Source organism: Rana temporaria, chromosome 3 (genome assembly GCF_905171775.1).
Source record: "Rana temporaria chromosome 3, aRanTem1.1, whole genome shotgun sequence".
In the NCBI taxonomy this organism is placed as follows: domain Eukaryota; kingdom Metazoa; phylum Chordata; class Amphibia; order Anura; family Ranidae; genus Rana; species Rana temporaria.
This window is the reverse complement of record NC_053491.1, coordinates 398,444,096-398,459,952: the sequence shown is the minus strand read 5'-3', so window position 1 is coordinate 398,459,952 and position 15,857 is coordinate 398,444,096. Positions and strand designations below refer to the sequence as shown.

The 15,857-nt window shown below is 47.5% G+C and overlaps 1 protein-coding gene across 12 annotated transcripts in view; it reads right to left on the bottom strand.

Annotated features, from left to right (window-relative positions):
• The window catches only part of AAK1 (AP2 associated kinase 1), a 182,138-nt gene that overhangs the window by 49,011 nt on the left and 117,270 nt on the right, over positions 1–15,857 (bottom strand). For 7 of the 12 annotated variants that reach the window (XM_040345885.1, XM_040345893.1, XM_040345887.1 and 4 more), the window contains exon 16: positions 15,493–15,591. The exons of the other annotated variants lie outside the window; for them this stretch is intronic. In XM_040345885.1, the coding sequence (XP_040201819.1) occupies positions 15,493–15,591 (99 nt within the window). The remainder of the gene's footprint in view (positions 1–15,492; positions 15,592–15,857) is intronic. 12 annotated transcript variants of the gene reach the window in all.

The window sequence follows — 15,857 nt, the reverse complement described above, 5'->3', positions numbered from 1 at the left end:
CTAGGAGGTCGTCCAGGTATGCTAGGATCGTGACCCCTTGGATCCTTAGTTTGGCTAGGATTGGAGCTAGGACCTTCGTGAACACCCGGGGGGCCGTAGCCAACCCGAAGGGAAGCGCCACGAATTGGAAGTGACGCGAAGCCACCATGAAGCGTAGATATCTTTGATGTGGCTGATAAATTGGAACATGAAGGTAGGCATCCTTTATGTCTATGGACGCCATGAAGTCGTCCTTCTGGAGTGTGGCAGCTGCTGACCGCACGGATTCCATCCGAAATGAGCGGATCTTTAGATATGCATTTACCATCTTTAGGTCCAAAATTGGCCTGACATCTCCATTGGATTTTGGGATGATGAATAGGTTGGAGTAGAAACCCAGTCCCTGTTCCAGGACTGGTACCTCTACTATTACTTCCTGGGAAAGTAGATGATCTAATGCCGATCTTAATGCGGCTCCCTTTTCCGGATCGTTTGGGATCCTCGACTTCTGGAAATGAGGAGGAGGAAACCTTAGGAAATCTAATTTGTAGCCTGTGGCCACGGAAGACCGTACCCACTCGTCGGGAATGCTGGCTTCCCAAATCTCTGAAAAGAGTCGCAGCCTTCCCCCCACCTTCGTGGGTGGGGGCGCCCCTTCATAAGGTTGGCTTGGGGGCTGGTTTTGCTGGTTTGCGAAACCACTGCCTTTTGCCTCTAACAGCCTGTCCTTGTGATCTGCTGTTGAAGCCGAAGTTTGCTTTTGCAGGAGGCCGTCGATACTGCTTGGCATTAGAGGGCCCCTGCCCAGGGGAATACTGTCGTTTAAACGCAGGTCCCTGAACCTTCTTCTTAGTTGGCAAGAGAGTACTCTTGCCGTTTGAAATGGTCTGAATGTATTTATCTAGGTCTTCTCCGAAGAGTCGTCCTCCATGGAAGGGGAACCCTACCAGGAGCTTCTTGCATGGGGGCTCAGCCTCCCAGCTTTTTAACCATAAGAGTCTTCTCATATGGATAAGGGATAACGATAAACGTGACGCTTGCTGGATAGAATCCTTGATTGCGTCTACCGTAAAACATATGGCCTTAGGGACATCCGAAAAATTTTCTGCCTGCTGGGCCGGAATAAGTTTAAGCATCTGCTTAAATTGATCCGATAATGCTTGAGCGACCCCAATCGCAGCCACAGCTGGCTGTACTACTGCCCCTGCAGTAGTGAAGGAGTTCTTAAGTAGTGCTTCCAAGCGCTTATCAACTGGATCCTTGAACACCTGTATGTTTTCTACAGGGCATGTTAACGATCTGTTAACACATGAGATGGCTGCGTCCACTGCAGGAGTAGCCCATCTTTTGGAAAATTTTTCTTCCATAGGATATAGGACAGAGAACCTTTTAGGTGGTAAGAAGATCTTATCTGGCTTGTTCCAATCTTGGAACAAAATTCCCTCTAATAGAGGATGGATCGGAAACACAGCATTGCTTTGAGGCGCCCTCAGTGAGCCCAAAGCTGAAACCGTCGATACCTGGAGATCTGGTACTGGCAAGTTGAATGCCCTATGGACCAAGTCCGACAATCCTTGAATCCACCAGCTCTCCCTCAGGGAGACTGCCCCAGACTCCTCTGTATCCGGGTCTTCGATCCCTGAACCTACTTGGTCCTTGTCCAAGAGGTCGTCCAATTCCCCTGAGGAAAGGACCTCCTCTTCTGAGGGTCCGCGCTCGGGTGACGGAGATCTATTCCGCTTACTGCCCCGCATAGCTGCGGCTATCATTTTTCCCATGCTTTTCTGCATCTCTTTTAAAGAGGTGAGTAATACCTCCTCCGTGACCATCTTAGGGTTGGACTGACCCGCGTCAGCTCCAGCCCCAGATCCCGATGGCCCCAAGGCTCCCTGTAGGGAAAACAGCGGCATACCATGGTACAATACCGAGGTACACCTGCTACCTATTGGTATTTGGAACTATAAAAGTTAATTGTCCAAACACCTGTTTGGGGGATAAAAAAATGCTTCCTCTCCCCTAGATGACCTTTTTTTTTTTTTTTTTTTTTCGTTTTTGTTTCAAATCCAGGAAAGAAAAAACATTCTGTCCCCCTGAGTAGTATTGCAAAGAAAAACTATGAGATGGAAAAGAAACAGCCTATTTCTAGGCTTGAAAAACAGTCCTCTGAAGACTGCAATATCCTTTCTGGCCACTGTGTGTCCTCGGCGCCCCGTGCTGCCGCTCTGGTCTTTCTCCTCAGTTCCAAAGTATTGAATGGAACAAACAAGGAAGGGCCGCCCCTTCCTTTAAGCCACTGACCCGCCCTTCCCCCCAGCAATCTCAAACAGGAAATGCCCCTCCCGACAGGGGGAGGGGGGGGGGATTTTGGGAGGAAGGGACCTCTCTGTTCCAGCAAACTGCAGCCTGCAGCCTGGAACCATGAGGAGGTCAGCGTTTTGCCTGCTTGCAGGCTCTGAGGAGGAAGACTGAATGGAGCATCGCCTGGAGGCCTGCAGGTAAGCAAAGCTCTCTGACACACACATATATTTTTATATAACACAGGCCCCACTCAATGCTTTTCCAACACTACAAGGGAGGTCACATCTTATGGGGAATAATACATAGAGAGCCATCCTATCTTTATGATATGTGACTAGTTTGCCAGATGCAGTGCATAACTTTAGGCATGTCCCCTGTGACCCCCCAGAAAAAAACCTGCTAAGAACCAAGTTCCGCAAGTTTTCCCCTCACTTACCTGCTCCATGCCGCAGGACTTTGCCAAGCAAGAGGCCCAATCTTCCCCCATCTCCGTGGGGATGTCTAGACCTTCAGGCCCTGGGTTCCTATGAAGGATCCACTGTCCTGGGCCCATATAGCACCCTGGCAACAGAAAACTTTAGGTACCCAAAGGTTTCTAAGTTCTGGGCCCAGGGTCCAGCTCTCTAAAAAGAAAAGCATTATGGGCTATACCCCAAGGGTTTGGGGTCCGGTTACTGACCACTTTAGCGCTGAGGCTTTTTTGGACAGAACCGGTAGCTCACCTAATCCCAAGGATGCGGAGGCAAGCTAAACCATGACCAACACCTAAGACACTGGCGTAAAAACTGAGGTACTCCTCCTATGGGAGGGGGTTATATAGGGAGGGGCATTTCCTGTTTGAGATTGCCAGTGTCTACACCTGAAGGTACTCCATATAACCCATATAGTAATGAATGCCGCTCTGTGTCCCGTGATGTACGATAAAGAAAATGCCCTCATTAAAAATGCTGCTTCCAGCCCTCACCGCAGTGCCCTATGCCGACAGCTGAATAACAGTTACAGCCACCAGTACAAGGGCCATCACACAGACGTGTATTGCAGAGTAAAGGAGGAGGCGTTACATTACAGTGCACTGGGTCCAATTCTGGTGTCTATCGGACACAGCACAGTCATTTTTAGATACAACTGCTACAGGAAAGTGTCGGTTGTTAGTTTAAAGTGCATTTTAGTGCCTATTTCTATTATGTCAACTGGGCTTTAAAAATAAATTATTATATGCATAGCAGTTACGTGTTAAATTCCACCTGCCACATACAAATCTAGGATCAGTATGAAACCGATCAAAATAATGTAAAATTACACCTGCAGAATGGTTTAAATGTAGAGTAAACAATTATATACAATAAAGCGCATGTGGTGTACCATGTAGATCAAAATAAAGTCCTCAGTAGAAGTCCTATAAGCTAGGTGAGCTTTTTTGCATGAGTTTACAGTTCATGGTACTGGGCAGCCATGCCAAGGGAGTTGAAGCGACACTCCAGGTACATAGAATAAAAAACAACAAGAGAAAGCAGGCGCCACTTAGTAAAACTGCAAAACTTTTACTAGAAAATGTAATAAAAGCACTCACATGTAATTATGTAGATTCAGGCATACGTATGATGTCCAGCGATACGTCTTGAGCACAGCCAATGGATGTCCCTTCGGTCTCTGTTACAGCGCTGGTGTTTGTGCTGTATAGCAGATCAAACCTGCTTAGTCCTTGCAATGCTGTGTGGAGAGGAGGTGCACTGATGTGCTCGCAGGGATGCCGGAGCGCACGTTGGAGCGCACGCTTTGGGATGCTATGGTTGCGGTGGAGGAGATGACGTCATCGCCGGGGACAGCAATTGTGCTACGCGTTTCCGTGCATGTGCTGTGGTTCGATGGGAAAACAAACACACAGCGCGCACCTTTGTCAAGCAGCTTGACAAAAGTGCGCGCTGTGTGTTTGCTCCAACGTGCGCTTCGGCATCCCTGCAAGCACATCTGTGCACCTCCTCTCCACACCGCATTGCAAGGACTAAGCAGGTTTGATCTGCTATACAGCACAAACACCAGCGCTGTAACAGAGACCGAAGGGACATCCATTGGCTGTGCTCAAGACGTATCGCTGGACATCATACGTATGCCTGAATCTACATAATTACATGTGAGTGCTTTTATTACATTTTCTAGTAAAAGTTTTGCAGTTTTACTAAGTGGCGCCTGCTTTCTCTTGTTGTTTTTTATTAAATGTAGAGTAATGCAGGCCCATACATGATTCATTATTTTTCGTTCAACCAACGGATGGGGAAATCACTCTGGCTGAGCTATTGTCCCTGCTGGCAAAATAAAATGATCAGTGTTGCCAGCTATAGCCTGCAGGACTGATTGCTTAGGAAAACAGGGTGGTTGTAAACAAGTTGAACAATCAGCTACCTCATACGTGGATGCGGCTGGTCCCTACTGAACTGGCCAAATTTTGATCCATGCATGGCTTAAGTTTAGTCGCTATAAAAAGAAGCTATCCTTTGTAGAACAGAATTATCCACCTGATCTTTTATCCAGGAATAGTTCTGCAATGTCAGGTCTGAGCTAAAGTGTGCCTGCAGCAGAAGTCTGAAATCACAGCCTGCCCATACAGATATAATGGCACGCTACAAGCGCTAAAATATATTAATGGATGTTCATCAAAACAATTTAAACTATATTAGGACAAGAAAAAGCAGGCCAAACGAATCCCTTCATATTAGGATTCCTAGACCTTGCCTTGAATATCCATGATTGGACAAATGGACAATCGGACTTCATTGACAAACTAGTGGGGGTGTGTACTGGTTACATCTGAAAAACGTTTGGATAGATCTCTACATTGCTTGGTTAGTAATGTGACTTAGCCCTGGTTCCCACTGGTGCGATTTTACATGTCAAATAATCAGCAATTGCCAGCAATGGTACCGTCCTAATCAGTGTGACGCAGTATTTGGACTGATTTTCAAAAAGTAGTTTCTGTACTACTTTTTTCAATTTTAGCTTGCGATTTCCATTGACATCTGTGCAGAAAAAGAGATTTTTAATACAGCTTACCTGTAAAATCTTTTTCTTGGAGTACATCACGGGACACAGAGCGGCATTCATTACTATATGGGTTATATGGAGTACCTTCAGGTGTAGACACTGGCAATCTTCAAACAGGAAATGCCCCTCCCTATATAACCCCCTCCCATAGGAGGAGTACCTCAGTTTTGTAGCAAGCAGTATGCCTCCCAAAATGGTCCTCAAGAGAGGGGTGGGAGCTCTGTGTCCCGTGATGTACTCCAAGAAAAAGATTTTACAGGTAAGCTGTATTAAAAATCTCTTTTTCTTTATCGTTACATCACGGGACACAGAGCGGCATTCATTACTATATGGGATGTCCCAAAGCAATGCTTACAATGAGGGGAGGGAGAACATCTCCAAGACAAAAGGATTTAATTTAGAGATATACTCAAATCATAATAAATCCAACTTATTTGAGAAAAAATAATCTTAAATTTTAAATTTAACTCAAAAAAAGAGGAGCCCCCGGAATCCGAGGGTCTCAAACTGCAGCCTGCAGCACTGCCTGCCCGAAGGCAGTATCAGTATTCCTTCTTACGTCCAACTTGTAGAATTTTGTAAATGTGTGGACAGAAGACCAGGTTGCCGCCTTGCAAACTTGAGCCATAGAGATCTGGTGGTGTGCTGCCCAGGAGGCGCCCATGGCTCTAGTAGAATGAGCCCTTAATGATACTGGAGGAGGCAACCCTTTCAAGCCGTAGGCCTGAGTGATCAATTGCTTAATCCACCTAGAAATGGTGGACTTTGCAGCTGCCTGCCCCTTCTTGGGCCCATCCGGTAAAATAAACAGCACATCTGTTTTCCGGATCTTCTCTGTAGCTTTAAGATAGGCCTTCATGGCCCTGACAATATCCAAGGTATGCAGCAACCCTTCCTTTCTGGAAGTAGGTTTAGGGAAGAAGGATGGTAATACCAAATCCTGGTTCAAATGAAAACTGGATATGACCTTCGGTAAGAAGGAAGGATGAGGGCGGAGAACGACCTTGTCCTTATGAAATATAAGATATGGTTCCTTACAGGATAAGGCTGCCAGTTCCGAAACTCTTCTTGCGGAAACTATGGCAACCAAAAACACCAACTTCCTTGTCAGTAGAACCAAAGGAACTTCAGCCAACGGCTCAAACGGTTGTTTCTGTAAACTCGACAGAACAAGATTTAAATCCCACGGACAAAGCGGGGATTTAACTGGAGGTTTAATACGTAAGACCCCTTGAAGGAAGGTCTTAACCAGCGAGTGGGTGGCCAGTGGCCGCTGAAACCACACTGACAGGGCAGAAATCTGTCCTTTGATTGTGCTTAATGCCAATCCTTTATCCACTCCTAGCTGGAGAAAACTTAAAACTCTATCTATGGTGAACTTGCGAGGAAGCCATAGCTTGGACTCGCACCAGCCTATATAGGCCTTCCAGACCCTGTGATAAATCACCCTAGAGACCGGTTTCCTGGCTCTGATTAGGGTAGAGATTACTTTCTGAGACAGACCTCTACCCCTGAGAATCAAGGATTCAGCTTCCAGGCCGTCAAATTTAGATGCCGTAAGGCAGGGTGGAGGATCGGACCTTGCGATAGCAGGTCTGGCCTTAGAGGCAGAGTCCAAGGGTTTCCCACTACCATCCTTAGGATTAGTGAGTACCAAGCCCTTCTGGGCCATGCTGGAGCTACCAGGATAACTGGTATGTGCTCCACCCGGATCCTGCGCAGCAGGCGGGGTAGTAACTGGAGCGGGGGAAACGCATAAAGAAGCTTGAACTGATGCCAAGGGCAAACCAGAGCATCGGTTCCGCAGGCCATCGGATCCCTTGAGCGGGACATGAACCTGTCTAGCTTCTTGTTGAGTCTCGATGCCATGATATCCACGTCCGGCACTCCCCATCTTTGGCAGAGTGCTTGAAAGACTTGTGGATGCAGAGACCATTCCCCCGGCCATAGAGTCTGGCGGCTTAAGAAGTCCGCCTGAAAGTTGTCCACTCCGGGAATGAATATTGCCGATATGCAGGGCACATGAGCCTCTGCCCATAGGAGAATCAAGCTCACTTCTCTCTGAGCGGCCTGACTCCTGGTCCCCCCTTGGTGATTTATGTATGCCACTGCCGTGGCATTGTCTGATTGAATTCTCACCGGGAGCCCCTGCAATTTCGACGTCCAAGCCCTGAGGGCTAGTCGAACAGCTCTGAGCTCCAAGATGTTGATGGGTAAAAGCTTCTCTGGCTTTGCCCAAATACCTTGGCGAGTGGAACCATCCACAATCGCTCCCCAGCCCGTCAGGCTGGCGTCTGTGGTCACTATCTTCCAAGCCACTGGGCTGAAAGATTTTCCCTTCAGTAGATTCTGAGGGTCTAACCACCAACACAGACTTTGCCGGACTCTTGATGAGAGAGGCAACGGGATATCCAAGGCCTGTGGCCTTCTGCTCCATGCTGACAGGATGGCTGCCTGCAGGATGCGAGTGTGGCTCTGGGCGTATGGCACCGCCTCGAAAGTAGCCACCATCTTGCCTAGTAATCTCATACATAGGCGAATAGTCGGTTCTTTCTTGCTTAGAACCAGTAGGATTAATTCCTTGATGGCTTTGACCTTCCTCAGAGGTAGGAACACCCCTTGTTGTTCCGTGTCTAATCTCATGCCGAGATATTCCAACTGCCTTGTGGGCTGGAATGCTGACTTTTCTCGATTTAGGACCCAGCCGAACCTCTCGAGGTATTGGACCGTGAGGGCCACTGCTCGTTCCAAGCCGGGAGACGAGTGGTCTATGACTAGGAGGTCGTCCAGGTATGCTAGGATCGTGACCCCTTGGATCCTTAGCTTGGCTAGGATTGGAGCTAGAACCTTCGTGAACACCCGGGGGGCCGTAGCCAACCCGAAGGGAAGCGCCACGAATTGGAAATGACGCGAAGCCACCATAAAGCGTAGATATCTTTGATGTGGCTGATAAATTGGAACATGAAGGTAGGCATCCTTTATGTCTATGGACGCCATGAAGTCGTCTTTTTGGAGTGTGGCAGCTGCTGACCGCACGGATTCCATCCGAAATGAGCGGACTTTTAAGTATGCATTTACCATCTTTAGGTCCAAAATTGGCCTGACATCTCCATTGGGCTTTAGGATGATGAATAGGTTGGAGTAGAAACCCAGCCCCTGTTCCAGGACTGGTACCTCTACTATTACTTCCTGGGAAAGTAGATGATCTAGAGCCGACCTTAATGCGGCTCTTTTCTCCAGATCGTTTGGAATCCTCGACTCCTGGAAATGAGGAGGAGGAAACCTTAGGAATTCTAGCTTGTAGCCTGTGGCCACGGAAGACCGTACCCACTCGTCGGGAATGCTGGCTTCCCAAATCTCCGAAAAGAGTCGCAGCCTTCCCCCCACCTTCGTGGGTGGGGGCGCCCCTTCATGAGGTAGACTTGGGGGCTGGTTTTGCTGGCTTGCGAAACCACTGCCTCTTGCCCCTAACAGCCTGTCCTCGTGATCTGCTGTTGAAGCCGAAGTTTGTTCTTGCAGGAGGCCGTCGATACTGCTTGGCATTAGAGGGCCCCTGCCCAGGGGAGGACTGTCGTTTAAACGCAGGTCCCTGAACCCTCTTCTTAGTTGGCAAGAGAGTACTCTTGCCGCTTGAAATGGTCTGAATGTATTTATCTAAGTCCTCTCCGAAGAGCCGTCCTCCATGGAAGGGAAACCCTGCCAGGAGCTTCTTGCATGGGGGCTCAGCCTCCCAGCTTTTTAACCATAAGAGTCTTCTCATATGGATAAGGGATAATGATAAACGTGACGCTTGTTGGATAGAATCCTTGATTGCGTCTACCGTAAAACATATGGCCTTAGGGACATCCGAAAATTCTTCTGCCTGCTCGGCAGGAATAAGTTCAAGCATTTGCTTAAATTGATCCGATAAAGCTTGAGCGACTCCAATCGCAGCCACGGCTGGCTGTACTACTGCCCCTGCAGAAGTGAAGGAGTTCTTAAGTAGGGCTTCCAAGCGTCTATCAACTGGATCTTTGAAAACCTGTACGTTTTCTACAGGACATGTTAACGATTTGTTAACACATGAGATGGCTGCGTCTACTGCAGGAGAAGCCCATCTCTTGGAAAACTTTTCTTCCATAGGATATAAGACAGAAAATTTCTTAGGTGGAAAGAAAACCTTGTCTGGTTTGTTCCACTCTTGGAACAAGACTTCCTCCAATAGAGGATGGATCGGAAACACAGCACTGCTTTGAGGCGCCCTCAGTGAGCCCAAAGCTGAAACCGTCGATACCTGGAGATCTGGTACAGGCAGGTTGAATGCCTTATGGACCAAGTCCGTCAAGCCCTGAATCCACCAGCTCTCCCTCAGGGAGACTGCCCCAGACTCCTCTGTATCCGGATCTTCGATCCCTGAACCTACTTGGTCTCTGTCCAAGAGGTCCAATTCCCCAGAGGAAAGGACCTCCTCTTCCGAGGGTCCGCGCACGGGTGACGGAGATCTATTCCGCTTACTACCCCGCATGGCTGCGGCTATCATTTCTCCCATGCTTCTCCGCATCTCATTTAAAGAGGCGAGTAACACCTCCTCCGTGACCACCTTAGGGTTGGGTTGACTCGCGTCAGCTCTAGCCCCAGACCCCGATGGCCCAAAGGCTCCCTGTGGGGAAAGCAGCGGCATAGCTCTATCCGAGACCTCAGATTCTGCGGGGGAATCCCCACCTTTTGTACCCTCTGATCTTGATGCCATGGTACAATACCGAGGTACACCTGCTACTTATTGGTACCTGGGACTTATAATAGTCAAATGCCCAAACACCTGTTTGGGGAATAAAAAATGTTTCCTCTACCCTAGATGACACTTTTTTTTTTTTTTTTTTTTTTTTGTGTTCTTTTTTTTTTTTCAAAGAAAAACTTTTCTTCTTTTTTTTTTTTTTTTTCAATCTAGGCAAGAAAAAACATTCTATCCCCCTGAGTAGTATTGCCAAAGAAAAGACTATGAGATGGAAAAGAAAACCAGCCTATTCCTAGGCTAAACCACAATCTTCTGAAGACTGTAGTATTCTTTCTGGCCACTGTGTGTCCTCAGCGCCCCGTGCTTCACTCCAGTCCTTCCTCCCTTAAGCCAGAGAAATGAATGAGCTGTGGCATCTAAGGAAGGGCCGCCCCTTCCTTTAAACCACTGACCCGCCCTTCCCCCCCAGCTAAAACGGCGCCAAATGCGTCTATAACACGTGCACGCGCACCGCGCGCGCGCCCGCCGAGGGGGGGGGGGGGGGTTGGGAGGAAGGGCCTCTCTGTTCCTGCAGCCGCAGGCCTGGAACACACGAGGAGGTCAGCGTTTTGCCTGCCTTGCAGGCATGAGGGAGAGGACTGGATAGAGCATCGCCTGGAGGCTTGCAGGTAAGCATAGCTCTCTGACACACACATACACTTGTACATAAAAGGCCCCACTCACAGCTTTTCCAACACTACCAGGGAGGTCACCTTTTATGGGGAAATATAACATATAGAGCCATCCTATCTTCATGATATGTGACTGGTTTGCCAGATGCAATGCATAACCTTAGGCATGTCCCCTGTGACCTCCCAGAAAAAACTTGCTAAGAGCCAAGCCCCGCAGGTTTTTCCCCTTACTTACCTGCTCCATGCCGCAGGACTTTGCCAAGCAAGAGGTCCAATCTTCCCCCATCTCCGTGGGGATGTCTAGACCTTCAGGCCCTGGGAACCTTCTTCTTCCATGAAGGATCCACTGTCCTGGGCCCATACAGCACCCTGGCAAACAGAAAACATTAGGCGCCCCAAAGGTTTTCTAAGTTCTGGGCCCAGGGTCCAGCTCTCTTAAAAAGAAAGCATTATGGGCTATACCCCAAGGGTTTGGGGTCCGGTTACTGACCACTTTAGCGCGCAGGCTTTTTTGGACAGAACCGGTAGCTCACCTAATCCCAAGGATGCGGAGGCAAGCTAAACCATGACTAACACCTAAGACACTGGCGTAAAAACTGAGGTACTCCTCCTATGGGAGGGGGTTATATAGGGAGGGGCATTTCCTGTTTGAAGATTGCCAGTGTCTACACCTGAAGGTACTCCATATAACCCATATAGTAATGAATGCCGCTCTGTGTCCCGTGATGTAACGATAAAGAAATGCGCACAGATGTCTGTGAAATCGCAGCTGAAATCGGGACTGACAAGCTGAGCTGAACTTGCACGGCTTCATTCCTGAAGCTCAGTGTGAACCTGGGCTTAGACTGAATTCTCACACAAGAGCTTCCTGAGTGCTTTACCGCTGTAACAGCTCTTTGTTGCCTACTGAAGAAGTGGGCAGTTTGGTGGGCAATTCAGCGCATCATACGAGTCCTTTTATTCGCTTTGTACGAATTTTATTTGAAGAGTAAAAAATGTACGCGTCGTTCACAGCTATATACAGACGTGCGATGTGCTGTGTTGCTGTGTGATTCAGCATGGTGTGCTGCGATACTATGCAGCATGTCTGCATTTTATCGCAGCCCTGGGCTGCGTTGCAGTTGGAATGGGACACAAAAGGAAAAAAATGGTTTCCTGTGTGTCCCTGCACTGACACACGTTTTACCATACGGGAAACTTTATAATGTGAATTCACCCTTAGGATAAAAATGTGCAGATGCCAAGTATATAAGAAAGTACACGGACCTGACCTTCCACCATTAGAAAAAAAAAAAAAAAAAAACTTCCAAAGTGTATAGTTACTTTAACTAGAATATCTCACGCTGGGAACTCATTAACGTACAAATGCCTCAAAGCCAGTTTCAGAAATGTGCACTGTGGCAAATGGCGTGTTTTTTACATGCTTTACCACAGTGCAATATAGACAGCATTCATTTAGAATGGCATGTCTATTCACCTAATCGGCGCACCACGATGCACAGATGCGAATGATCAATGTGGTGTGGTGCTCCGCAAATTAAAAAACAAAACAAAAACTGAATGCATTAAAACCTGCATTGTGGTTCATGGGCAGCCCATTCAAAATATCATCACCAGTGGCGGCCTGTAATGCAGGGCACAGGGGCACAGCCCACCCCCCCCCCCCCCAATCAATGCTTCCGGCTCCTTTAAACACTTGTGGGGCGCATGGATCACAATGTTTTGTTTTGAAGCATGCGATTAGAGCCTGAAGCTCTAATGGGCTTCAAAAAAGGGTGGGCTCGGGGGGGAAAGTGCTCTGGGTGTTGTGGGTTCATTGTTCGCCCCCCAAAACAATATACCTCCAGCCCCAGCCGCCACTGGTTATCATGTATCTGGTAATGCAGCAGAAAGGTCTGAATATACCCTAAAGCTGGCCATCTGATTATATAAGATTTCTACAAACTCCATTCGATTTACCAATATCTATGTAAGTCAAAGACGCATCTAAATAATCCACTTAATTTATAAGCTATCAGGTTATCCCTTAAGCAGGCCATAGATAATGCAATTTTCTTTCCTGCAGCCACATGTTGCAAGAAAGAAAATCCTCAGAGTTGATGGGGGAATTCCTTCCGTGGAGCCATTGTGTTCTCCTGGTGGGGAAGAGGCACAAAGTTGTCCCTGCAAGAAGAAAACTGATTATTGCTAGCGACTAGTCTTTGTCAATAATCGCGCCCTAAAATTCTGACATGCTGTTTGTACCGAAGTTGATCTATGGATCGACTTGGGTACAATCAGCCAGCTCATACACGGTTCGAATGAGGGTGCAACATGGTACGAATGGACTGGTCCCCGCACCTCCCCGATGCGACCGCTAGCAGGCTTCTTCTTCCTCCTCACTAGCTGTCACATTTTGGCCGGAGAGGAGCTCTCTGCCTGGCTGCGTCACTGATTAACCACTTCCCGACCGCCGCATGTAAATGTACGTCCACAGAATGGCACGTACAGGCAAATGGGCGTACATGTACGTCCTTGCCTTCTAGCGGGTGGGGGGTCCGATCGGGACCCCCCCTGCTACATGCGGCGGTCGGATTCCCGCGGGGAGCGATCCGGGACGACGGCGCGGCTATTCGTTTATAGCCGCTCCGTCGCGATCTCCCCCCGGAGCTAAAGAACGGGGAGAGCCGTATGTAAACACGGCTTCCCCGTGCTTCACTATGGCGCTGCATCGATCGAGTGATCCCTTTTATAGGGAGACTCAATCGATGACGTCAGTCCTACAGCCACACCCCCCTACAGTTGTAAACACACACTAAGTGAACACTAACTCCTACAGCGCCCCCTGTGGTTAACTCCCAAACTGCAACTGTCATTTTCAGAATAAACAAAGCAATTTAAATGCATTTTTTGCTGTGAAAATGACAATGGTCCCAAAAATGTGTCAAAATTGTCCGAAGTGTCCGCCATAATGTCGCAGTCACGAAAAAAAATCGCTGATCGCCGCCAATAGTAGTAGTAAAAAAAAAAAAAATTAATAAAAATGCAATAAAACTATCCCCTATTTTGTAAACGCTATAAATTTTGCGCAAACCAATCGATAAACGCCTATTGCGATTTTTTTTACCTAAAATAGGTAGAAGAATACGTATCGGCCTAAACTGAGGGGAAAAAAACATTTTTATTATATGTTTTTGGGGGATATTTATTATAGCAAAAAATATTGAATTTTTTTCAAAATTGTCGCTCTATTTTTGTTTATAGCGCAAAAAATAAAAACCGCAGAGGTGATCAAATACCACCAAAAGAAAGCTCTATTTGTGGGGAAAAAAGGACGCCAATTTTGTTTGGGAGCCATGTCGCACGACCGTGCAATTGTCTGTTAAAGCGACGCAGTGCCGAATCGCAAAACCTGGCCTGGGCATTTAGCTGCCTAAAGGTCCGGGGCTTAAGTGGTTAACAGGGCTCTGGGCATGGAAAATGACAAGGTCTGGCAGCCTTTGCGGCTGTCAGCTTGTAATTTACAATGAACTACTGTGGCACTTCATTTATGCTTACCTGTACGGGCTGTATGGGTAAACTTATACACTGGAAGATCTGCTGGAGACCTGCATGGCACCAGCGATCTGCTGATCGCTGGTGCAATGCTTTACAGGTTTCTAAAATTATAAATGCATATTTATACAAAATTTGCATTTATAAATTTTCTTAAAAAGTGACCTTATCCTTTAAGTTTTCGCAGATCACCTCCTTGCCCATCACGAGGCTCTCTTGACCTACTGAATGTAAATTCATGCTCACTAAACAAAAATAAAATCAAAACATTCCAGATTAAAAATGAAAAAGTAGATTTATGGCAGTGCATCTAACATTATAGAGCAGTGGTTCTCAACCTTCCTTGTGCCGTGACCCATTGATAACATTTCCCGAGTTGGGGGGACCCCCAACAGTAAAATAAATTTTTGTAGCGTGGGTTGTTGGCACCCAAGGCAGGACAAGTAACTTGCGCCCCTAACCCGCAGACATTTACCGCTCCCAGAGTACCTTCCACTCATACAATATTAAAACCCCTTATGGTACATTTTAGGCTATGCCACCCTTTGTTCTTCTTCCTTTCCCTTTGCTCCATCTCTATCCTAATTTTATGTTATTTTCCCCCATCCCTCTCTCTAGCAGTCTCTTGTTCTTTCTCTCTCTTTTTCTTTGTTCCTCCCCCTTCTATGTATCCTCTATTTGTATTCCTTCTCTTACTCCTTGGTGGGGGAAATGGGATGAGTGGCAGTGCTGGGGGGATTTCTGATCAGCCAACTTAGATGCTCTTGATCAAAGCCATCTGCTAAACTGAGAACTGTAGTGGGGACTTTGAATGGCAACTATAATCACAGGTAATGTTACTCACTGTCTCTCCAGCTTCACTGTGTCTCCAGCACTGTGGTGTCTCGCAGCAGTGACACCTATGCCGAAATCAGGAGTTGGGGTCTCATTCAGCCCCTCCCACTTCACATCCATAACTGACCTCTAGTTTTTGCCCCCCAGCCATGCCGTAAACTGAACAGAGGCTAAGTGGGCAGCCACGGGCTCCAAGAACAGCCCAGCTGGGTGACCGAGAAAAGGATGGTAGGCTTCAGGAACAGCCCAGGATTCAGTGACCCCTGGCAAATCATCATTTGACCCCCAGGGGGGTCCCGACCCCCAGGTTGAGAACCACTGTTATAGAGACACCATGGGAAAGTATGAGCGAAGTAAACAAATCCTTCTGAGCAGCATCAGAAATCCTGCTTTTGCAATGGTTTTCCCATCACTGCATTTTACCTGGAGCGTCGGACAGAGGGAGAGGTAAGAATGGGTCAGGCGTTTTGTGCAATGGAGGGCTGGGATCCTGACCCTGCACGTCTACAGGTTTATCCGCAGCTGGGCAACACACGGAAGAAGCAGAGTAGAAAAACAGAAAAGAGAAAGACAAAGTGAGACAGATAGTTGAGAAGTGGCAGACGCATACAGATCCTCCAAGGTCCCTTGCATTACCATTTAATGTTCAGGAATCATGCAGAGACTTAATTAATTGGCACAGTGGGCTGCTTCTTACAGCACTCCAGACTAAGAAATAACCAAAAGTGGCATTTTTATAGTTAGTATAAGTCTAATTAAGGATTCAGTTGTCAGTTGCGGGTATTACA